Source organism: Balaenoptera acutorostrata, chromosome 6 (genome assembly GCF_949987535.1).
Source record: "Balaenoptera acutorostrata chromosome 6, mBalAcu1.1, whole genome shotgun sequence".
Classification (NCBI taxonomy): Eukaryota; Metazoa; Chordata; class Mammalia; order Artiodactyla; family Balaenopteridae; genus Balaenoptera; species Balaenoptera acutorostrata.
The window spans coordinates 119,969,617-119,992,583 of record NC_080069.1 but is presented as its reverse complement, the minus strand read 5'-3'; the positions used below and the strand labels follow the sequence as shown (position 1 = coordinate 119,992,583).

The window sequence follows — 22,967 nt, the reverse complement described above, 5'->3', positions numbered from 1 at the left end:
GCACAAAGATTTCTGCCCAAGGACCCTCATCAAAGTATTGCCTTCTCCTGAAAACATAGAAATAGCCTTGATGTCTGTGGCAGTTTTTATACATGTCCACAGATTTTTTGCCACGTCTTCAATTAAGAAGTGCAGTCAGGGGCTTCCCTGGTGGCGCAGTGGTTGAGAATCTGCCTGCTAATGCAGGGGACACGGGTTCGAGCCCTGGTCTGGGAAGATCCCACATGCCACGGAGCAGCTGGGCCCGTGAGCCACAATTGCTGAGCCTGCGCGTCTGGAGCCTGTGCCCCGCAACGGGAGGGGCCGCGATGGAGAAAGGCCCGCGCACCGCGATGAAGAGCGGTCCCCGCACCGCGATGAAGAGTGGCCCCCGCTTGCCGCAACTGGAGAAAGCCCTCGCACGAACCGAAGACCCAATACAGACAAAAATAAATATAAATTAATTAATTAAAAAAAAAAAAAGAAAATCCTTAAAAAAAAAAAAAAAAAAAAAAAAAAGAAGTGCAGTCAGTGTCTCCTCGTCTTGCATCTGGGCAGGCTTGTGACTGCTTGGATAGCTAGCGCATGTCAGAAGTGCCTCTACGGGACTCCAAGGACTGGTCAGAATAGACCATGAGGCTTCCACCTGGTTCTCCTGCAACACCTGCCCTTGAAGCCCTGAGACAACAGGCACGAAGTCTGACTTCCCTGAGGCAGCCATGTTGTAGGAAGCAGTCAGGATGGGTGCTAACCAGCCAGCATCCATAACCTTTCCCACCCCTCACGGCCACACATCCCAGCAGACCAGATCCAAGGTGGAAAGGAAGCTGAAAGCTTAGGATATCTGTTCTTCCATTTCAAGAGTTCTGAGGATAATGGCTATAGGAAAGGGCAGGAGAAGAGGAGATGGACAGCTGCCTTAGATACCCTCTGGGGGATGTCCAGTGAGGTAGGTGGTAGAAACAGCTACAACCCTTCTTAACCACCAAAGGCATCCATATGTTAACAACAGCTCCCATATATTGAGCACTTACTATGTGTCAGATACCAAGCCGTGTACTTTATTCATTTATTTATATTATCCCACTTAATCCTCACAATATCCTCAGGAGCTAAGTATCACCCCATTTTTCATTTGAGGAACTTGAGACACAGAGCCATTAATTGACTTGCCCAAGGTCACACAGCTAGTGAATGGCCGAGCAGGGTTTCAAACACAGACCAGTGGCCTCTATCTAGAATGCTCTACACCTGGAGGTCCTGAACCATGCAATAAAAAAGGCATAAAAGGCATCTTGATTGAAAAGGAAGAAATATAACTGCCTTTATTCACAGACAACATGATCATGTACATAGAAGTCCTAAGGAGTCTACCCCAAAAAGCTACAAGAATGAATAAGTGAGTTTTGCAAGGTTGAAATATACAAGGACAATTTACAGTGCTGGTCTACACTGCATCCCTATGGGATACGCAGCAAGCCCTTCTGGCCGAATCTGCAGGCTGACTGGGAGGTGGTGTGGCCTGCTGGTCATGAGCATGGCTTCTAAGGTCAGTTGCCATGGTGAAACCTGCTCTGCCACTCATTGGCTGAGTGACACGGGCAAATGACTTCCTCTCTGCCACAGTTTTCTCATACTTCAAATGGACTTTAATAGAGCATGGGGGAGAAACAAGAAAAAAGAGTACCAAGCTCATCGGTTCACGGGGAGGATTCCTGGAATGCACGCATGTAAATCCCTAAACCCCAAAATGACTGTGACTGTGTTTGCATGCCTTTGTGGGGAGGAGGGGGCATGCACTCTTGGGAAAGGGGCCCGAAGCCTCTTCTGGAAATGGGAGCAAGGTGGATTAGGCTTTGAGTACCAGGCCTCCCACCAGCGTGCAATTCTTCATTATGATGATTCCTATCTGCTCATCCTAGCATCTCCAGCGCCAGCACACTTCTGGAGGAGAAACAGGTCAGCAGCCGGCAGAGCACACGCACTTTCATCTGCAATTACAGCCTGCTGCCACCAGGTGGGTTCTGGAGCCCGCGCTGCGGCCCTGTGAACTGTAGCTGAAACTTCACAGAATTACCTACAGAGAGCGATTTAGATTTTTGATCAAGGGCCCCACTGACTTCTCTGAAGTCTGACACCTGCACTGCAGTGAGAGAAGGGTAAGGCCAGGGGCCACCAGAGGCATCGGAATCCTCATGGTGAGGAATCAAAGGAGAGGCAAGGTTTGTAATGGGAGGAGGGGGAGTACCAAGGGTGACATCCCCCACTAGCCCAAGGAGGAAACCCCAGACCCTAGATGGGACCTACAAGTGAACACATCAAATGTACATCTCTGCCTGTTCCCCCATCTGCCAGGGTGCAAGACCAGTCCCCCAAAGTATGCGGTCTTTGGGAATAACTGAAGCTCCAAATGGGGATGGCCTGTGTGTACAAGTGTGAATTCCAGTGTCTTCAGGTGTTTGTGTGTGTGTGTGTGTGTGTGTGTGTGTGTACAGCTAGATGAGGGTGCACAGAGAGGTGTGCCTGAGGGATGCCAGTGGGTTGGAAGGGTGACAGCCTCACAGCCTTACATGCTGGAGCACAGGTGTGAACTCACACTTCCCAGTTTGTACACCTCCTCCTGGTCAGGAGGTCCTGGAGAGGAGAGCCAGGGCCTGGCCCTACATTGATGGCCTCCTTGCTCTTTGGTCTTCCTCAAGGAGGGTCTGGAAATGGGTGCCCAGAGCATTTGGAAATTCTAGGCTTTGGGAGTGCCCTTGGTGTCCATCTTGGTCCACCCACACTGGCTGCTTAGATTCCTCAAGTTGTCCATGAAAATGAAAAAAAAAAAAAAAAAGTAAGTAAAGATTTGGGGGCAGTAACAAAGCAAGACACTGATATTTGAGAGTCAGCTGGAAACCACGAGGAATCTGCCCAGCCCCTTGGGAGATTTCTGATTTTTTTGTACTGTGGTCATCTCTCTGGGAGCTGACACCCAGCTGTGATAAGGGTGACTTTCAAAACCAGTAAGTGGAACAACTCTTCCTGCCGCCTCTCCAACTTCTAGACATTTTTCCTTTTCCTTTTCCATATTTCCTTTTCCCTTTCCATATTTCCTTTTCATGAAGACAAAAGCATCAATCCATTCAGATGCTAAGTGATAAATATTCCAAGTAATTTTTATTTTAGAATACAAGAGAGGTACAAATGTATTTACAGTTATACATATACAATCAAATAATATATATCACAGTTTCGTAAATATCATTTTAGATAAATATTTACAAAGTTAAAGTGACCATTTTCTGGAAGTAGAACACAAGTTTTTGAAAATTCTATACATTTTGTACTTTTCATTAATATTATTATAGTTTATTTTACAAAACGCCCTACGGGAATTCTAGTTAATGACTGCAAGGTGGGAAAGGCGACACCAGAGGGCGCCCACGGCCGGAGCTTGGGGAAACTTGGGACAGAGCTAGGGCGGAACCTCCTGGGATCCCGCACAGCTCGGAGGTGCTTTCCGGGCTGAGAAGCCAGTCTTGGCCTCCTCGGGTCGGAGAGTGGCGAGGAGGGGCGGGAAACTTCCACTTTCCAAGCTTGATGTCAGAGCTGAAGGGGAGGAGGCATTGGTCCAACCCTCTCATTTTACAGATGGGGAAAGGGTAAACGGAGGCCCAAAGAAGGGCAGGGCCTTTCCCAGGGTCCCCATAGTGGATTTCCGTCTTGCCTTCATTCTTAGCCTACCTGGCACATTTGTGCCTCGTCCATCCCCAAGGAGCCGACTTTCGGGGGAAGGTGGCCCGAAGGAGAGAAGGGCCCGCTTGGCAGGGAAGGGCAGGTCTCTCCGGCCTCTTCTGCCTGCCCCTGAACCCCTTCAGTCTCCAACTCTCACGGTCGCGTCCGTGAGTCCTGACATTGCAGGATACCAGTCTCAGAGGCAGGAGGAGACACGCGCGTACTGCCCGGGCCCGCTGCCCACACTGGGACAGGGAGCTCCATCTCAACACGCGGCTCTCTGTGGGGGTGGTGAGGGCCCCCTTTCCCCGCTGAGGTCCCTCGGAGACTTTCGGTCCCCTCTCCTGGCACCCACCAGGGGGCTCTCAGCCTGGGCAGCCGACTCCACAAGAGGAGGGAGACTCGGGGGTGAGGCCGAGCATGGGGACCCCCTGAAGAGGAGGCGGCCGAGCAGCTGCACCAGCTGGGCGGCCCGCGAAAAGGACGTCACCCCTCAGTGTCCTCATCTGCGAAACGGGGCGAAGAGTGTATGCCTGGGCGTCATTTCTGGGGCGCACCTACAGCGCCGGGTCCGGCGGCCGCGTGCCGCAAGGAGTGCGAGTCGGGAGGGAGAGCAGCCCCGCCGCGCGCCCCGGCGGGCTGGCCGGCGGAGGCGCGCGCGGGCGGGAGCGGGCGCGCCGCGGCGCTCACAGCACCATGGCCGGCAGGTGGTGCGCGGCGGCGGCAGCGGCGGCGGCGGCGGCGAGCGCGGGCGCGTGCGCGTGCGGCGCGGGCAGCGCGGGCGAGTGGGCCTGCAGAGCGGCGCTGGGCGGCCGGTGGCGCGCGCTCTTCTGGTGGGCGCGCAGGCCGGCCAGCTGCGAGTAGGCGCTCTGGCACACCTGGCACTTGTAGGGGCGCTCGCCCGTGTGCAGGCGCACGTGGTTGCGCAGCGTGGACGACTGGCTGAAGCGGCGGTTGCAGAAGCGGCACACGAAGGGCTTGTCCAGCGTGTGGATGCGCATGTGCGAGCGCAGGTTGCTGCGCGAGTTGAAGCCGCGGTGGCAGATGACGCAGCGCATGCGGCCCGAGGTGCCCGCCGCCGGGTCCGCCGGGTGGAAGTCCTCTGGCCGCGTGGGCGGGGCCCGGGGGGGCAGGCGGGGAGGGGGAGAGAGAGAGCAGCCTCGTTAGAACCCGCGCAGCCGCGGCCCGTTCTCCCCGTACCCGTCCCCCACGTGCGCCCCTCCCAGGGCCCAACCGCCTCCGATCGTCCGGTGGCCACTGCGCAGATTGCTGGCACTGGCAGAGGGGTGGGAGGGGCAGCAAGAGCCCTGGCCTGGGATCAAATAGGAGTGGGACTCCGGACCATGCTGCGAGATCTCAGGGACTTAGTGACTTAGCTTTGGGAAACCTCAATCTTCTCATCCGTAAAATGGGAACCTACTACGACCTCACGGGGCTATGCACGACTACACGAGATAATCACAAAAAACTGACGTCTTTGAAGGTTACTCTGTACTGATCACTTTACCTGCCTGAGGCCGGACATGGGGAAGTACCAGGTTTATAGTAACCTTCCATCAGTGGTAGTCACTGTTATAACTCCTCCTCTCCCTCCCAAAACCTTTCATTTATTCATCCCACAAATATTTACTGAATGCCTACTGTGTACCAGTGAACTGCACCTCACTTTTCTCATCCCTGAAATGGAAGTAATAATAGCATCACGCCCAAAAGTTGCAGTAAGGGTCAGAGAAATGTTTTGTGAAACATTAGCTGCAGAGCAAGGGCTGGATAAACAGTAGCTCCTGAGCCTCAGATTCATCCTCTAAAAATAAGGATAACCAAATATCACAAGGGTTTTATGAGGACCCATGTGGGATGACACCTGTAGAAGGTTTAGCGCAATACTTGGCAGGAAATAGGTCTTGAGCAAATGGTCTCCACCGTGATGATCAGCGCCCCACCCCACCCCGCTGCAACACACACACAGGCACACTCTGCTCTGCCTTCATTCAACAGGTTTATACTGGGCACCTACTCTGGGCCAGGCTCAGCACCAGAGACAGGGCAGGGAAATGTAGATTGTGAGAGCTGGAAGGGAGGTTAGAGATCATCTCGCCCAACATCCTTCTTTTACAGGTGGGGAAACTGAGGCACCGAGCCATTTCCCAAGATTGCACAGCAGAACTGGAACTCAATCCAGTCTCCTACTGCCTGGCCCTTTGCTCCTCCACCCAATCTGCTCCCAGACAGTCTGTCTTGTCCAAACTCAGAACTGTCTTCTATCTATGCCTGGATCATGGCAGCGGCTCCAGGGGCATTGGCCTCCTAGAACCAGTAAGTCCCATGTGCTTGATGCTGCTGGACGTGGAACCAGGGTCCCCAGAGGCCAGGAGCCTCCCTGCCAAATACACAAACACACACACACTCACTCACACTCTCTCTCTCGGGCTTCCGTGGCCCCCTTGTCATTGTGGCCTCATGGGGACTACCTACCATGCTTGTTCTTTTTCTGCTCCTCCTCCAGCCCGGGCACACCAGGGATCCCCAGGAAGGTGTTGTGTGAGTTTCCATACCACACCAGCAGCTCCTGGTCTGGAGGGATCATCTGTAGGGAAGGAGGCAAAAGGAGATCAGGAAGGCAGCAGCCTGGGAGTGGGGGGGTCCCCTCACAGCCGGGAGGGGCTGTCCTGGTGCCCACCATGGAGATGTGGATACAGTCTCAGCCCCAAGAAAGGCACACTTGGGTCCCTTTCCTCCAAGCTATCTCCGGCAAGCTTCACAGACACGGAAGGCCTTAGGATGCTCTGCCCCTCTGCCCCCCTCTGCCTGGGCTTCTCGCTCTCTCTGTCCTGGCTCTGCTGCTGGGACCAGAGCTGTCTCCTGGCCACACAGGAGCTCCCAAACTGACAGCAATGGAACGGAAACCTTGCCGCAAGCAGAAGTAAAGGAAGAAGGAAAGCTAGAAAACTTTTCATTTCTCTCCGAGGGGAAGCAGAGTCAGCCAGCCCTCAGGTCTGTGGGGCTGAGCCAGACGTTCCCAAGGAGTGTGGCCTGCGGGGCACCCTGTGGTTCTCGGTTACACCCTGCCTGATGATGTTCTGGAAATATCTCTTATCCAGAGCAACCACGAGGCAGCACCACATCACATACCCTTCTCTCCCCATCACAGGGCTCTGCCTGACTTCCTGCACGGGGCTAAAAAAGAAGCATTCAGTTCAGTGAACACCTCCACCTCCGGAAATACTGGGGCACACAGCCTTAAACAAGATCCGTTTGCCATGTCCTAGGTCTACGGCAGAGAACTCCACAAATGGTGACAGGGCTCTGCTGCTCCCAGGGGAGGACCTGCCCCAGGGACATGGTGCCTGCGGTCAAGAGGGAGGGCTTTGCAGTGACAACCCAGGAAGGCAGTGGAAGGCCTGTTCCTGAGGTGGCGCTGACCCCGCCCTCTGGGACAGCCCAGGGGCCCGCCACACCTTTGGTGGAAGCCAGTTATTCCTCAAAGCAAAGAACCTTCAGGCCCCAGCCAGCTAGAGCAAACGAGAGAGGGGAAGGCCCATCGCCTCCCAAGGCCTGGACCCCAGAGGAGCTAGCTCTGGTACCCACCCTGGGGGTCACTCTCTGATCTGCCCAGAGAAAGGTGGATGCCGCCCCCCGGGCAATGGCTGGACTGTTTTCCTGGTGGGTCTTCTTTTAGTTGAAGTACAAAAGATCACACAGGACTCCATCTAGGGCTGTCTGAAATCACACCAGAATAGGGCCCTTCTCCTTGGCCTCCACGGTCACAGAGAAGGCCCCCGCCCCTTCCCTTTGGTTCTGGCCTGCAGACCCCCGATCTGCTCGCCACACCTTCCTTCCTCTGGTCCGAGCCAGGAAGAGCCTCAGAGCAGCACAGCCAGGCCTGCTGGACCCTGAAAGGAGAGGGAAGCAGAGAGAGGAGGGGGTGGGAGAAGTGAAGCTCCAGGGGGGCCTAGGCAACATCCATCCTCCTAAGACTCAGCCAGGGGTCACTGTGCCCCTTCCCAACAGACCCTACAGCCCATGGGGTGTCACATCAAGCCTCAGGGACAGTGAGTGAGGAGGAGCCGGGCAGAGGGTGTCACACCAGCTCGGACTGACGGGGTTTAAATATGGAAAAACCAAATGCAGTCCCGGAACCCAAGGAAAATTAGGCAGTGCGTCAAAGAAAGCAGGCAGGTCAGAATCTAGCACCACGGCAAGAGTCCTCGAGGCCTCTCTGGTCATTCATAGTCACGGCCGCTGTCCAGGAGGCCAGCGGGGGTCAGAGCTGGAGGCCCTGCTGGAGAAAGGCTGGAGCTGAGAGAGTTTTGTGAACCCCTGAGAAAAGAGGGTGATGGAGCTAAAATACTCAAGATAAATGCACTGTGAAGGAAGCTGCTGAGAGATGGTGCCGGTGGGCCCTCGGTCACTGGGTCCCTGGGTGACCCTAGGCAAGCACTCTGTCTCTCTAAGCTTGTCTCCTCAAGTGAAGGGGGTGGGGAGTATGATCCCTGAGGCTCCCCCAACTCTAAGACTCTGATTATGTCACCTCTGACATTGTCCCAACCCCTGGCTTCAATTCTCACACGACACCAGATGTTTATACATCATGGTTCTTCTAAAGCAACCAACCCCTTGTCCAACTGTCTGTACACGCCCCTTCCTTCAGGAGACGGTACTGCTGAGGTTTCTGGCTCAGTCCCTGGGCTCACACACGCTGGGGTCCACTTGGGCTCCCCCCCTGCCGAGCGTGCCACTTTGCGCAAGGTGCCTTCTGTCACTGGTCCTCAGTTTCCTCAACTGCAAAGCAGGGACGGTTCTGTAGCCTCACGGGGTGCCTGTCTGGGCTCAACGGGGCCACGCACTTAAAGCTGTTTGTACTATTTTCCGAGAGCTCATCAACCGCTCAGAGAAGCTGGCAGCCATCTCCGGGACATGGGGTCCTTCAGTTGTCCCCATGGAGCGTGAGGGGTGGCCCAGGATGACCTGCGGCTTTGCCTTCAGTGACCATCAAGAGCACAGGCTGGGGACTTCCCTGGCGGTTCAGTGGTGAGGCCTCGGCTCTTTCACTGCTGAGGGCCTGGGTTCAATCGCTGGTCGGGGGATTAAGATCCCACAAGCCGCGCAGCGGAAAAAAAAAAAAAAGCAGCACAGGCTGGGCCCACATGCTCCCAGGACACCAGTGCCACTCCGGTGCCACCTCTTCCCTGGCCCATCTGCCCGGGGGGAGCACAGATGTGGGATGAGAGGTTCAGCAAGTCCCCCATGGGACCTGCATCTCCACCCCCAGATATGCAGTCCGGGAATCAAATATCTAAGTCAACACCGGCCTTTTCATTTGAATTGACTAACAATTGTTATTAAATATAAAACAGATATAACAGCAACAACAATCATGATGGTGAATGAGGAGCCAAGAACAAATTCTGAATATTATTATTTAAAATGGTGGTTGGGAATAATATTTTTAAAATAAGAGCTTTAATATTGACCGTTTCAATATAGGCTGAGTCATGTATTTACTAACACATTTTTCAAATGTACTAAAATTAATTTTACTAGTGCATTTTAAAAATTAAAACAGTGATACAGACACAAAGGAGTATATAAGGAAAAGTAACTCTCTCTCCCACTCAGGGCACCCAGCCACTGTGGCCGGTTTTCTGCGCATCTTTCCTCAGAAGGGTTTGTCGTTTTGAGACCAGTTTTTTTTTTAATGCTGATTTAAGGTGCGTGAGGAACAGCATGATGGAGCAGAGTGACTTTCATTTTCTACAAGATGCATCTGATTTTTTAAGAATTAATGAGCACATATTACGTTTATACAAAAAAATATTTTTTAAAGAGAGGAAATCTATTAAAAAGAACCTACTAGAATTGAGAATGACACACATCCCCAGACAGCAAGAAGCCTCCAGCTGTAAAGCAGCGCTGGGGAAGGCGGCCTCACGCGCACAGAGGCCGGGCACTGGAGTCTCTCTCTGCCCTTCAGAGCTCTGGGAAACCAGCAGCAGGTCCTGGCCTGGACCTGTGGCATCTGCTTGCTCCTGGACACCCCTCATGCAATGACCCCAGAGATGGAAACCAGGAGTGCCGGGGAGACCCGCAGCCTCTTCCCTGAGATCTTAGTACCGTTGTCCAGAGGCTGCCAGGGTCCCATCAGCCAATCACCTAAGTGCAAAGAATGGCCACGGTCCTGTGCAGGCCTCCTCAGTAGCCCTGTTTCTTTATGGCCAACACTCTGGCCTGGCCCAGCCAGGGCTTTCCACGGGGCTCAGAGAAGGAGAATCAGCTGCTCATCTACTTTTCTGGGGATCCGAGACTGGCTCAGGATACACAATAAACAAAGCAATTCCCAAAGAAATGAATCCTGTACCATAAAATCCACATCATCAAGACACGGGATGAATATCAGCGCCTGACTCCTTGGTTGACAAATTACATACTCTCCCAACTGGTGCCTATTCACCTTCCCTATTGGCCCAGAAGTTCTGTCCTGACCCATTTCTGAATTTTTATTATCAATTGAAAACATTTGGGGGTTTTGGTTTGTTTTCCTAACACAAATTCATGTCACAGTATTGAATATGCTCCCAGGAGGGTCTGATGTCCTCCCCGTCCCCCGGTGGTACAGAAGCCCTTGTCTAGAAGGACCTCAGTGTCTGGATGAATATCAATTTCCATTGTACCACAGATGTCCCAACACACCAATTAATAGAGTTCCAGCAAATAGATATTGGCCAGGGAGTTCCCACGGCATGGTGACCAAGGGCTCCACCGTGGGGTCACACAGGTCTGGATTCAAATCACAGCTCAACAATCTCCCAAGATCTCCCTGAACCTTAGTTTCAACGTCATTAAAACAGGGATTAAAAAAAAAAAAAAAACAGGGATAGTGATAGCACCAGACTGAGTGGATTCGAGTTTTTCAAAGTTGCTAAGACCCTTAGCACGGTGCTGGCACATGGTAACTGCCCCACAGATGGTAGCATCATTAATTATGCTTATTATTAATAATCAAAGTGCCTAACTGCACCCACCAGTGAGCAAGTTCAGAAAAATTGTGCTTGCCCTCATAGAGCCAAGAAAAAGAGAGATGGGGCTATGAGACTCTAGGGGAAAAAAACCCCAAAACAAACCTCAATTGCCTGAAATGAGAAGAAAAGCAGCTGAAAGAAAAAGCCCACACTTCAGGGCACAGTCATTTGCCAAAAACTCAGGAGGGGAAAAGCCTGGGAATTTTCTTCCCGGTTCCCAAATCCAAAATTTTCATAATTTCTTCCTAAATCGTTTTCTTGTGTTGAGTTTTGGGGTCAAAGTTCTTGCTTCCCTGGGGCAGCTGATGTCTTTGCCGGTTTTGTTTTCTTGGGAGAAAAGGGTCCGTGTGTCCACTTTCAACCCAGCCCCCATCACCTGGACTTATTCATTCAACATTTAGTGCCCATTTGCTATGTGCTGGGCGCTTTCTAGAAATGTCATTTTAGGCACCTGAGGTTACAGTAAGTTCTTCTGTGGTTGAAGATAGAGAGGGGAGAGCCTGGGATAACATGTTGGTAGATCCAGCCAGATGCAAAACCCCGCCTAGGGATTCTGCACAGACTGGCCGGCCTGGAGACCCATCACCCTCGTCTCTGTTTGGACAGCTGTTAATTTGTATTTGTGGGAAATTTTAGAGCAGCAGTAGTATATTCTGCTTATTGAATGAAGATGTTTCTTCTCATTTTTTGGGGGCAAGTAATGGGTTACTGTTATGAAATATACACAGTGGTTCTGAGTGACGGAAAGATTAAGAAGACAGGTCACAGCACAGACCCTTCTTGGCTCCCTCACACACACGCACAGAACAAACAGCCCACGTATTCCAGAGGCGTCCGGGGAGTGGCCTGGAGCGGCAGAAATTTATTCTGGCCGAGCCCTGCTGCACGGTGGTCACACACACCTGGACACACGGTTGGTCCGGTAAGCGGCATCTGACATTTTGACACATTGCTTTAAGAGAACTGCCACCACGAAAAATGTACCTATCTTCATTTACTAAAAGTAAAATGGGTGATATTTTGTGTTTCCTTATTCCTCACTCCAGCACTCGGCTTGCTAACTCTGTAAAAGCATGAATAGCCAAACCGGTGATATCTACTTATCTTGATCATATACGGTAGATTTTCCCGATCCTCTTTTTTTCAACTTAAATTCCTAATCAAATGTAGATGACTTTTAAAAAATCTTATAATCTTAGATTCCTCCATGGAGATACACTTCAGCCACCTTGTCCTCCGACTCTGAATTTCTGTATAAACGTCTATTAATGTTTCCCGACTCTGTTCAGCTCTCAGCCAGTGTGACCTGAACAGCAAGATGAGACTCAGGCCTCCGCATCTGATGCCGTGGGGAGTTCTTTTGCCAAAATCATATCAGCATCCTTACCCTCTCTCCTATGTGTAAGCACGTGTGTGTGTGAGCGTGCGTGTGTCTGCGTGGAGGGATGGAATGATTGTGTGTCCCCCATCTCATCTGTTTCAGGGTGGCCGGGAAGCAGTGTGCAAATGTGAGGACGCGTGTGAGGTTGAGGGGGTAAAGGGGGGTGCTCTCTGCCAGAAGTGAGGTTCAGCCACCCATGAGGCTGATCCTAGGATGTCTAATGGGAGGCCCTTGCTCCCACAGGGTGGCAGCCCAGCCAACAGTCACAAGAAACACCTCTGTCCTCAGCCTGGGCCACTGTCAGTCCTATCCTCGCACTGTCCCACCTCACTTGAACCCCAGTCCAAGAACGGCTCACCTTTCTTTTTTGTTTCTTTTGTGCTGCACAGCTTTCGGGATCTTAGTTCCCTGACCAGGGATTGAACCCAGGCCCCGGCAGTGGAAGCGCCGAGTCCTAACCACTGGACTGCCAGGGAATTCCCAACCTTTCTTTACCCTTCTTGGTTCTCCTCAGGTCCAGCCCTTGGCTGGACCACACCAGGGCCCAGGCAAAGGCCATTCTGTTGTCACTCCTGGAAGATTCCCAGGGGCCTGGTTATTGAGGGACAACTGTCCAGTGCCCCTCGGGGCCTTAGAAAGACATGGGGCTCTGAGTTACAGGAAGAAAACGGACTAAAGGAAAGGAGAGTCATTCTCTGGCCTGGGGCGGGAGGGCTCCTTCAGAACACCCCCAAACTCAGCCAAGCCTAGCCGCACCCCAAGGGGCACCGTGCTTCTCCCTCCACAGAAGAGAAGAAGCGTGAGGTCCAGAGGACTACGGGGGGAAGAGCCCCACCACCCGTGCAGAGCACTCGCCACCAACCTGCCACAGGGAAGCTGGGCTGCCTGCCCCCTCCTGGGCGGGACGCTGAGCAAATGTCCTGCCAAGAGACAACGAGCAGGGAGGGTCCTACAGCATGGCCGCCTCAGCTACCACCGCCCGGCTACCACCACTCGGCTTGCTCTGTGCTATCGTCATCTCCCCAAACACTGTGAGCCTGTCTGCCTCTTCCCAAGCGTTTCCCCACTGGGGACACCTCCTTTTCCCATCCCGCCTGAACCTCTCCCTGCCCTGGGCCTGGCCGGCTCCTCTGACAGCACCTCCCACCCACCATGGGATATGCTGTTTAATCTCTCCCTTTCTCTCTCGTCTGAGAAGCTTCACCCGGCTCAGACATTAGTGTTAGGATCCCTCACAAATGCCCATGAAGGCTCCCGAGTCTGCCAGTCACCAAGGGAGACCCAGCAAACTGGAGGTAATCACAGAATCCTCCCTTGTGGATTAAATACAATAACGCGCATACAGCGTCTAGGAAAAGCCTGCCGCCACAAGTGACCAGGATGTGATAGCTGAGATTAGAGTCGCACGTGGTCCACCCGTCACTGGTGATGGGCAGCGCACAGCCAAAACGCTGCCGACACAACGCCCTCTCTCCCACCCAAATGCTTCCCCTGGGCTGCCTTCTGGTGTCTTTCTCTCTGTATTTCTATGGCTTCTCAACCCCAGCATCCTCTCAGCAGTTATCCGGGGACCCCAGTTGAGGTGCTCATGATATTCATGGTGGCATAAAGTGGAAAGTTCTGTCCTTTCTGATCTACAGCAGAAAGCTTGCCCTGGAGGTCGTGCTCCCAGAGACAATGATGCATGGGCCTCAGTCCTCCAGCCTGGGCAGGGCCAGCTGGGCCAGCATCTACGCCCCTCTCTCCACCTCAGTCCCTGGACACAGCGGCCCGGCTCCCCCAGCCCCCGCCAGCGGTACCCGCTGCTTCTACACCACAGTACACACACTCACCTCAATGGCTTTGTAGAAGATGCTGGTACCAATCTGGACCACCTCCAGGTTCTGCTCCTGCTCATTACGTGCGCATTTGATGTAGGTCATCCAGCTTCGGTGGTCCTCCTGGCTGGCGTCGATGAAGTAGCGCACCGTGCCATCCTCGTTGAACACCTGGGCGCAGGTGAATCGGGGGGCAGGTGAGGCAGGGCTGTGTCATGTGTGCCGCCCGTGGCCAGGGCTAGGCCCCAGGCCGGGCACATCCACACACTCTCTCTCTCCATCCCCAGGAAGTGGACGCAGCTATTATTGTCTTGGTTTTCCAGCCAATGAAAGGGAGGCTCAGAGCAGTACAGTGACTTGCCTGAGGCCAGCTGGCTAGAAGTGGCCAACAGGGAGTCAGTCTCCGGGGCCCCACAGGCTCCTGCTGCCGTGTCCTCCCCATCCCCAGATGAAAAGCATCTCCAAGAGATCACTGAGCACACAAAGTGGCATCCACTCCAGCTAGTTCTCCGGGGATGCAGAGGTGCTCCCCAAAGCAGCAGAGAGCACTGGCCAGGACCTCAGCGGGGGACACAGAAGAGCCTAGAAAGGGAAGGCTGGCTCACTGTGTCACCCTGGCCTGGCCTAGGCCCCCTTTGCGGGAGCTGCCAAAAGTACTCAGAAACCAAACTGGACCCCAACTTCCTAACCCAGCAACAAGTGGAGATGGCAACCACGGCCCAGGCCTCCAGAGGTGGGAGCAGGTGAGGCTAGGAGAGGCCTCATGGCCCTCTGCTCTCTTCCTTTGCTCCTGTGACCAGGTGCAGGATTTGCCCCATTCGTTTCCTTAATGGTCTGCCAGGTGGGGTCTATGGTGGGGAGCCGTGGGGGGAGGAGGGGAAATGACATTAGGGAGAGGGTGCCTCAGCCTGGCCTCCTCAAGGTGAGAGCCCCAAGAAGAGGAAGTGCTCTGGGAGGGGCTTTGTCCCAAGGGTGGCCCTCCCTGGCATCTGGCACTGTTGTGGAGGAGGAGGGTCAGAAGACCCTGGATGGAAGGTCAGTTTCCTTCGGTAAAATGGGAATAATAACTCAGGGCTGCTGCGATAACCTGGTGGAATGCAGGCCCAGGGCTCAGAAAGCCGACTCTGCCAGTTAATTGGTGTTCATTTCCAATGTCATTATTCTGCTTGGGTTGAGAAGCCGACTCCCAAGGAGCACGGGCTCCCTTCATCCTTCCTTCCAGCCACCCCTCACCCCAAGGCCAGGGCTGGCTTTGAGGGGCTTTCCTTGCTGCTTCTGGAGCGAGGGAAAGAATGCAGGTGGCTGGGAGGTGGCTCCCAGGAGTGGCTTGCCAGCTCTCCGTGGGACCCTGGGCAAAGGGCATGGCCTCTCTGGGTCTCCATGCCCTACTCTATGAAGCGGACCTAACAACGGACGTGATCCCTAGGGCCGGCCAGAGGAGAGCGCCTTCGCCTCGCGATTTGGGGAGGAACCTCCAGGCATCAGGCGGCATAGGATCCGGCCTCAGGGAGCGTCAAGGCCTGGCCCAAAGCGCCCGCGGCTTCCAGAGAGGGCGGAAGTAGCGGCCGGACGCCAGGGCCCCACCCTCAGCCCGCAGCCAGCGCCCCGCAGCCCGCGCGCACCTCCCACATGAGGTTGTTGTTCTTGCATATGTCCACGTGCTCCGGGGCGATGACGCGGCCGGTGAAGGGGCCCATCTCGGTGCCCGCCTTGATCCACGTCTTGGAGAAGATGCCGAGGCCCTCGCCGGGGATGGAGCTCTGCGCGATGATCACCTCGGCCGGCAGCACCAGGCTGGACAGCTTCTGAACCTCTGTGGCCGCCAGGCATGGGGACCGGGTCAGAGCCTGAGGCAGGGGAGGCCCGGCTCTTCCCCGGGGGTGGAGGCTCAGCGACCCGAGTCTCCTCTGATTGCAACCCGGGGACCCTCCGAAAGCGAGAGGTGCTTTGGGACTCATTTCGAGGAGAGATTTTTGTTTGTTTGCGCTTGTTTTTGTTTTTAGTCTCTCCACGAATTCTCTAAGCATCCACAACCTCCCCTGCCCTCCACCCCGGCAAAGTTTAAGAACTACTGAGCCGACCGCAGTGCGTGGCTTTACCAATGGGTAAACTGAGGCCCGCTCCCACGAGGGGGTGACGGCCCAGCCGAGATTCTTTCACCCTGTCTGGTTCTGGGCCGATCGTGCGTCGCTCGGCGCTCACTGCGCGTCGCGGTACCGAGCACAGGGCACGGTCGGAGGACCCAGGACGCGGTCAGGGCTTCTGACTCCCTTCGCGGTGCTGGGGGGCGGGCCTCGCGCCCGGGGCGGGCCGGCAGCGCCCGGAAACGAAGTCTAGTTTCGAGGCGGCGGAAGCTCAAAAGAAACGCGGGCGACGGCGGGCCGTGTCTCGCGCTCTCTGGGTGACCCCGGGCGCGCCTGGGTCCCTCGCTGCCGCCAGGATCCGGGGTGCCAGGAAGGGCAGTGCCCGGATCGAGGCGAGCCGCGAAGTCGCCTCTCTGGGCGGACAAGAGCCGGGGCGGCTCGCAACCTCCGGGGGTCCCCCCGCCTGGTCGGGCAGCCGGAGTGGGAGCGGCGAGGCGCACAGGGGCGGCCTCCGTGTCTTACAAGGTCCCCCTCTAAGCTACCTGGGAAAATACCCGGCCAGCGGGCCAGCTGAAAGGGGGGGTTAAACGGTGTCCATTGCGGCGCGGCCGGCAATTTGTCACGCTGTTAAAGTGATCGCATTCATTCGGCTCCATTCGAAAGAAATTGCTAATTCTAAATTCATTAGCCCTGGAAGAATGCTGTAGCAGTAAATTGTAGCTCAATGCGGAGGGGACTTGTTTAAAAGGGGCCGAGGAATTCCCCTTACAAAAAGGGGGGATTAGATGGTTGACATAACGTGAATGGAAGTGGAATTAGTCTGCACGGTAAATTAAGAGAGGAACAGAAATCGTAAAGGGGGAAAAGGGGGCGACGCGCAGAGATGCCAGCGCCGGGGAAAGATATTGTTTGCGGGTTGATGAATGAGGAGTAAGAACTTGAGACATCTTAAAGAAAAGAAACTTTTCTTGCTCTCTCTTTCTCTCCGTCGCTCTCTCCGCGGCTTTCTCTCCCGCCCGCCCGCCCTCCGCCCCCTCCCCAGCCCCCGCTGCCTTTTAAAGTTCTTGGTTTAAGTGGGAACTTTCGCGGGTCAAGCCCAAGTTAACTAAATGAATTTAAAACCCCTTCTTTTTGAGTCAACTGCTATTACACGCCTAGTAAGGCTTTAAATGCCGGGAACCCGCCGGCTCTAAGGGGTGAGGGGCGGATGGGGAAGCGCGGGGGCGGCGCGCCTGGCAGCCTGGACGCCGAGATCTCTTCACCGAGCCGCGCGGGGTGGAGGTGCCCCACCCCCCGGCCCCTCCCCGCCCGGGCTTGGCCGCTCGCTCCCTGGTTCGGCTCGCGGGAAACTGAGTCACACGCAGCATCTGGAACGCCCAGATTGGCGCGAGCTGCTGCGACGCCCCGTGTCCCCGCCGCGTCCTGCGCGTGTGGGCCCGGGAATCAGGGGCCGCGGGGAGGAGGGGATGCGATCGGCCTCGACGGCGCGACTTACCGCCCGAGAAGGACTGCGCCAGGACCTCGGCGGTGAAGGCTGTCTTGGGGCTGGCGTGGTGGCTCTTGTCTTCGAAGAGCTGCTCGCCCAGCACGTTGCGCCAGCGGCCGTACAGGAAGCTGTGCAGGATGTCGGAGGTGATGACCTCTGCCAGCGCCAGCCCCGGCGCCTTCAGCCCTGTCTTGAGCACCAGGGCCTCAGCCGGGAGCACGGAGCCCATCATGGGCGGCCCGGGGCTCGCCGGCGCCGGGGACGGACGGACGGCCGGGCCGAGGCGGGGATGTGGTGGGCGAGTGGGGAGCACAGGGGCGAGAGAAGAGGGCTGTGATGGAGGAGGAGAAGGAAGAGGAGTAGGGGGAGGATGAGGAGGGTGAGGATAGGACGCTGGAGGGAGCGGGAGGCGAGGGGGGCGCTGGGAGGAAAGTGAACGAGGGGGAGCGAGGCAGAAATGAAGAGAGAGATGGAGAAATCTGCGGAGATGGCAGAGGCGGCGCGGAGGGCTGGAGAGCCAGGGGTGGAGGCGGAGGCGGGTGCGGGGAGGGGGGGCGGTGCGGGGTGGGTGGGAGGCGGGTGGCTTCAGAGAAACGGCGGCGAGGGGCTCTCGGCCGCGCGCTCGCCTCTTGCACACCCGGCCCGGACGGTCTTCCCCTTGGCAAAATCTCAGCGCCTTTATAGGAGCCGCAGTGACCCTCCTAATTGGTTATTAATGACCCCCTGACGTCGGAGGACAGACTTGTTGTACCCGGCCCGGCTCGAGGAGCCTTCGCCGCGAGAGCTCAAGGGGCGGGGGCGCTCGGGCCGCTCGGAACGTTCCCCCTGCGTCCTCCCGCCCCTCCCCGGCCCTTCCACCCCCCTCCTCTTCCTCCTCCTCTCCCCGTGGGAAGTGCCGGGCAGGGAGGGAGGCTCAGCCCGGGGCGAGGAGAGGAGGGGACAGAGCAGGGCAGGGGGCGCAGCGAGGATCGCTCGGACTCCAGGGACCAGACTAGGCCGGAGGGGACGCCTGGCCTCGGGCCCCGCGCTCAGCCACTATCCTAGTCCGGATCTGCGCTCAGCACCCCTGCCCGGCCGGGCCGGCCTTCACCTCCCCTACGCTCCCTGGCCCGCCCGGCCCGCCGGGTCCCGCGCTCTCCCGGGCTCCACGCCCCAGACTGCGGTAGTCGCCCTGGAGCCAGCAGGCCCGGCGTAGGCCGCGCTGAACTCCTGCGCAGACGGCGCTGCGGAGGCCTGCTCTTCGCTTCAAACGGGCCGCTGCAGCCGCCCCGCTCGCTGCCCGCGGCCGGCTGTCAAACTCCTCCCTGGGCGGACAGGGCTGCGGGGCGGGGCTGCCGTCGGGGCTGAGCCCGGCCTGAGGCGGCTTCGTAGGCGACCGTCCCCCGGTCCTAGGGGGGCTAGGTCGGGGTCGGGAAGGGCAGACCGAAATCCGAGATAGCCGCGGGTCGCTTGGAAAAGGCTTTCCTTACGGAGGCAGGGGGACCGAAAGGGGTCTCCGGACCGTCGTGAATGGGAGCAGCGGCTGTGCCCTGGAGCGAACGCCCTCCGAATCTGCAGGCAGCCCCGGGCCAGGCCGCTCTGCGCCCTCGGCTTAAGGCTCGAGCCTCCAGGCTCCTTCGCTCAGCTGAGACCTAGTGCGGCGTCCTGCACTCCTTCCTTCTTGCCTCCTAGCTCTCATCCTTTCTCTTCTGGCCTCCCTCTTCCTCTCTCCCTTCTTCCCTAATCGCTTCCGCACCCCACCCCACCTCAACCTCGTCCCACCGGTAGACTTTCTTCGCGGAGGTTCCGAGGTACCCAGAGCGCCAGCGCGGGCTTTCGCCGGAGACAGGGAGCTGCTGAGCGCGGAGCCAAAGCGGGAAAGGTCACCGCTTCCTGCAGGCTTTGCCGCCTCCCAGGGTTCGCCTCATCCCCACTTCAGCCCCAGACAAGGGATGGGGGGCACAGGGACATCTCCATCTGCTGAACTCCTCAGCCGTCCCCCACCCACCCCCACCCCCCACCTCCCCGCAACGTCAGATTCCGATAACGGAGCCGGGTTTTCTGGACGTTCAGGGCAGTGCGTTGGGCTCACGGTTAGCTGGAGGAATCGGACTCCCCAGGCCTTGTCCTCAGAGAGGGGACTTGGGTGGAGGGGCAGGGGGCCTGGCCTTCCTACAAGGAGTACCGTCCTCAGGCGCCTTGGCAAAGTGCTCCCTCCATCACAGGGTCCTGCCTTTGCTAAGCCAGCCTCACACCTGGCGGCCGCAGACACCCGGCCTCTGCATACCCCGTTCCGGCCAGTGGTCTCCTGGCATCCCGGGGTCCGCATCGGGGCGTAGAGTAAGGAAGGCAGCAACCACTGGCCTTCAGACCCAGAGCCCGGGTCACCTCGAGTCTGATGCCCGGGAGAAGCCACACTGGGCAGCAGGGGCGACCGTCGGGCCCGGCGCCAGCAGAGGGCAGAGCTGCGGAGGAGCGAGTTAGGGTCCCGGAACCTCAACTTTCTTCCAGACGTCGCCGGAGAGTCACACTGGCTCTGGCTTGGGCCCAGAGTTCGCGTCTGAGGAGGGCGGATGGAGTCCGGGCATGGGAACCTCACCCGCGCCTGGGCCTCGGCTTCTACAAAGACTTGGTGGACGGGAAGAGAGTCACCAGGAGCCGCAACCAACCTCAGCGCCTCCGGGAGACCAAGGAGGGATGAGGACTGCTGTGCATCCTTGGGTCGGCCCTTCCCCTCTCTGAGCCTCAGTATCCTGATGTGTGCAATGGTTTGGGTTGGACTTTGTGAACTGAGGTTCCTTCCCGCCTGGTCTCTCTGGGTCAGGTCACTTTCCTCTGAAAGCCCCGAGGATTCCCAGCCCACACCCCATTGAGAAAAAGTCCTCAGCTCTGTGCAGTCCCTCCGTCCTGGGGGTGCAGCATGTGGGTCCTGGACGCTAGCTCGGGGTCAGAAGATGAGAGGATCGAGGGTCCGGAGTGCGGCCAGGGAGCCCTTTTCTTTCCCCTGGACCCGCAAACCCCGGGAGAGGTGCTGGGGGCCGGGCGGAAGCGCAGCCGGCCCCGAGCGTCTCCTCTGCGCCCTCAAGTTGTGTGCTTCTGTTCTAGCCGCAGACCCACCCGACCGCGCCCCGGGGAAAAGGGGACCTGTAGGGAGCGCCCCAGTCTCAGGGCCCATTGGAATTGGGGAGCAAGGCCCCCCCGCGCTGGCATCTCCCCTCGCTGAGATCGCGAGGGAAAACACTGCACGTTCTGGGGTTTCTCCGCGGATGAACCGTGTCGTTTTCCGCGGGACCCGGGCGCGGAGTGTGCCCGCGCCAAGCCCCCTCCCTTAGCCCCGGCAGCCTGAACTCGCAGGCACCGCCCCCCTCGCGGCCGCGGGCCGCCGCTCCGAGCTCTCTTCAATATTCATGGACGTTAATAGAGAGGCCCCCAGTATATCGGTCCATTGTGGGCGGCTCGTAGGGCTTGAATAGGCCCCGGCCCCCTTTCTTCGGCGCGGCTTCCCGAGGGGCCAGGCCAGGAGTGAATGGCCCCGCTTCCCGCCCCGCGCCCCCTCCCCCTGGCGGGAAGAACATCTTTATCCCCGTCGCCGCCGCCGCCGCCCAGGCCCCCATTCACGCGGCCCGGGCTCCGGGCGGAACGAATCAATCGGCCGCGGCTCTTCGGAGGTCAGCCTCATAGCCCTGGCACCCCCGTCTCCTCGCGCCCACGGGAGTGGAGAGAGGGAGGCGGCGGCGGGCCGACAGACCCACGGGCTGAGGGGCACTGGGTGGGTGGGGAGGTGGCAAGGGCACGGGGACATCGGGACGGGTGGCCGGGCCTGGGCAGGTGAAGAGGGACTCAGTGCCCCGCGGCCGCTGGAGGCCGGCTGACCTCTACTTGTTGCCCTGCGCAGGGCGGATCGCGGAGAGAACCGGGGCCGCTGCCCAAGCCCGGAGACCTGTCCTACCTCCCCTCGAGGCACCCGCACTAGCCCCTTCGGGTCCGGCGGCCGCACCCGCAAGGCCCAGGGCACGGGGTGGGGGGCAGCCTAGGGCTCCCCAGGCCACGCTTCTCGGCCCGCAGGGCACTTTCGTTCTCGCCTGTGCGCCCAGGTCCGGACAGCGCTCTTCCAGGGGCGTTCGGAGGGGAGGCCGGGCTCCTGCCTTCCGCGCCCTCGCTCGGCGTCCCGGCCCGGGTGGAGGGGGCGCTCGTCGGTCAGGCGGGGCCAAGGCGCACGGGTCCCCGCCCCTCCCGCCCCGCCGGCCCTAGGAGGCGCAGAAAGGAGCCCATTGTCCGCCGGGAAATACATTTTTGGGGGCCGAGTGAAAGCCCGTCTTTCTTTTGAACTTTAGAAGAAAGTCTTCTGCCTCGCCCCTCGGAGGGAAAGATTTGTTCCCACCTCCCGGGGGCCCCGCGCGCCTCCTCCTCCCGAAACATCTGCCAGGGGAAAATCCACCCTGGAGGGCAGATCGCGCTCGCTCTAAGCCCCTCGAACTCATTAAAAAGTTATTAGCGGCGGGGGCAGGTCCCGCGCAGGTATCGATCGGCCAGAATGAGCCAGAGGAAGAAAAGGCGAAGAATGTGGACGAGTGACGCCCCGACCCCCTGCCCCGGTCCCCCGGCCTCCGGCGCTTCAGCCCCAAGGCGGGAGTGGGGCCTCTGCGCCGTCCGCGCGTCTCGCGGTCCGTGTGTCCGGCTGCCTCCGGCGGCTACTCGCCCCCTCCCCTGCCCGGCGCCCCCGCCCCTCCTCCCGCACGCGAGTTCCCGTCTCCTCCGCCTGCTCGCCGCCGCCGTCGCGCGTCCCCCATCCACTTCTCTCCTCCTCTCCCTCCTTCCTCTGCGCCCTCTCCTTTTTCGCCTGCGCTCCGGCTCCCGCTCCGGCTTTCTCACACCCTCTGGGCTTCCTCCTCCCATTTCTCTGTCTTGCTGAGTCTCAAAATCTGGTCCCCACGCCCGCGTGGCCTAGGGAAACTCCTTCCCCGCGTGGGGCCCGTGTGCCCCCTCCCGCGTTCCCGCGGGACGATTCGGGGCTCCGGGGGCGCCCCGGCTCGCGCGTACAGAGGAGCGACCGCTGCCGAGGTGGGATGGGAGGCGCGGGCCGCAGAGACGGTTTCAGTCGACGTGACTCGGGCCGGCCAGCGCGGGGCCGCCGGGTGGAGTGGCGGCCGCAGCGCCGTGAAGGGGGACAGCGCCCCTTCCTCAATCTAATTAACCTCCGCGGCCGCGGAGAGACAAAGGCGCGCCTCGGGGCGCCCACGTCGAGCGCATCGGCGCGGAGCCGGCGCCCCGGCCGGCAGGTGACTGGCACGCGAGCTCCTCTGGGCGCTGAGGCCCGGGTGCCCCCTCTCCTGCGCCTCCGGGAACCTTCTCCAGCGTCTCCCAAGCCCGGACCCCCAGGCCCGCCTTTGCCACCGCTAGAGTCCTGGCCGATCAAGGCGGCGGGACGGAGGGGTGAGGCACTTGGGGAGGCTGGACCTCCAGGGGGACGCGGCACGGCGGGAGAGGAAGCACAGGCTTCCGGAG

General features: G+C 58.1%; 1 protein-coding gene across 1 annotated transcript; it reads right to left on the bottom strand.

Moving 5' to 3' along the window:
- Window positions 1-4,382: 4,382 nt before the first annotated feature.
- Window positions 4,383-17,715, bottom strand: PRDM12 (PR/SET domain 12). The gene is made up of 5 exons (XM_007194777.2): window positions 17,493-17,715; window positions 15,536-15,726; window positions 13,929-14,084; window positions 6,172-6,283; window positions 4,383-4,798 (listed from the first exon to the last, which is right to left on the bottom strand). Exons 1-5 carry the CDS (start codon window positions 17,713-17,715, stop codon window positions 4,383-4,385), a joined length of 1,098 nt encoding a protein of 365 aa, XP_007194839.2.
- Between the last annotated feature and the right edge of the window lie 5,252 nt (window positions 17,716-22,967).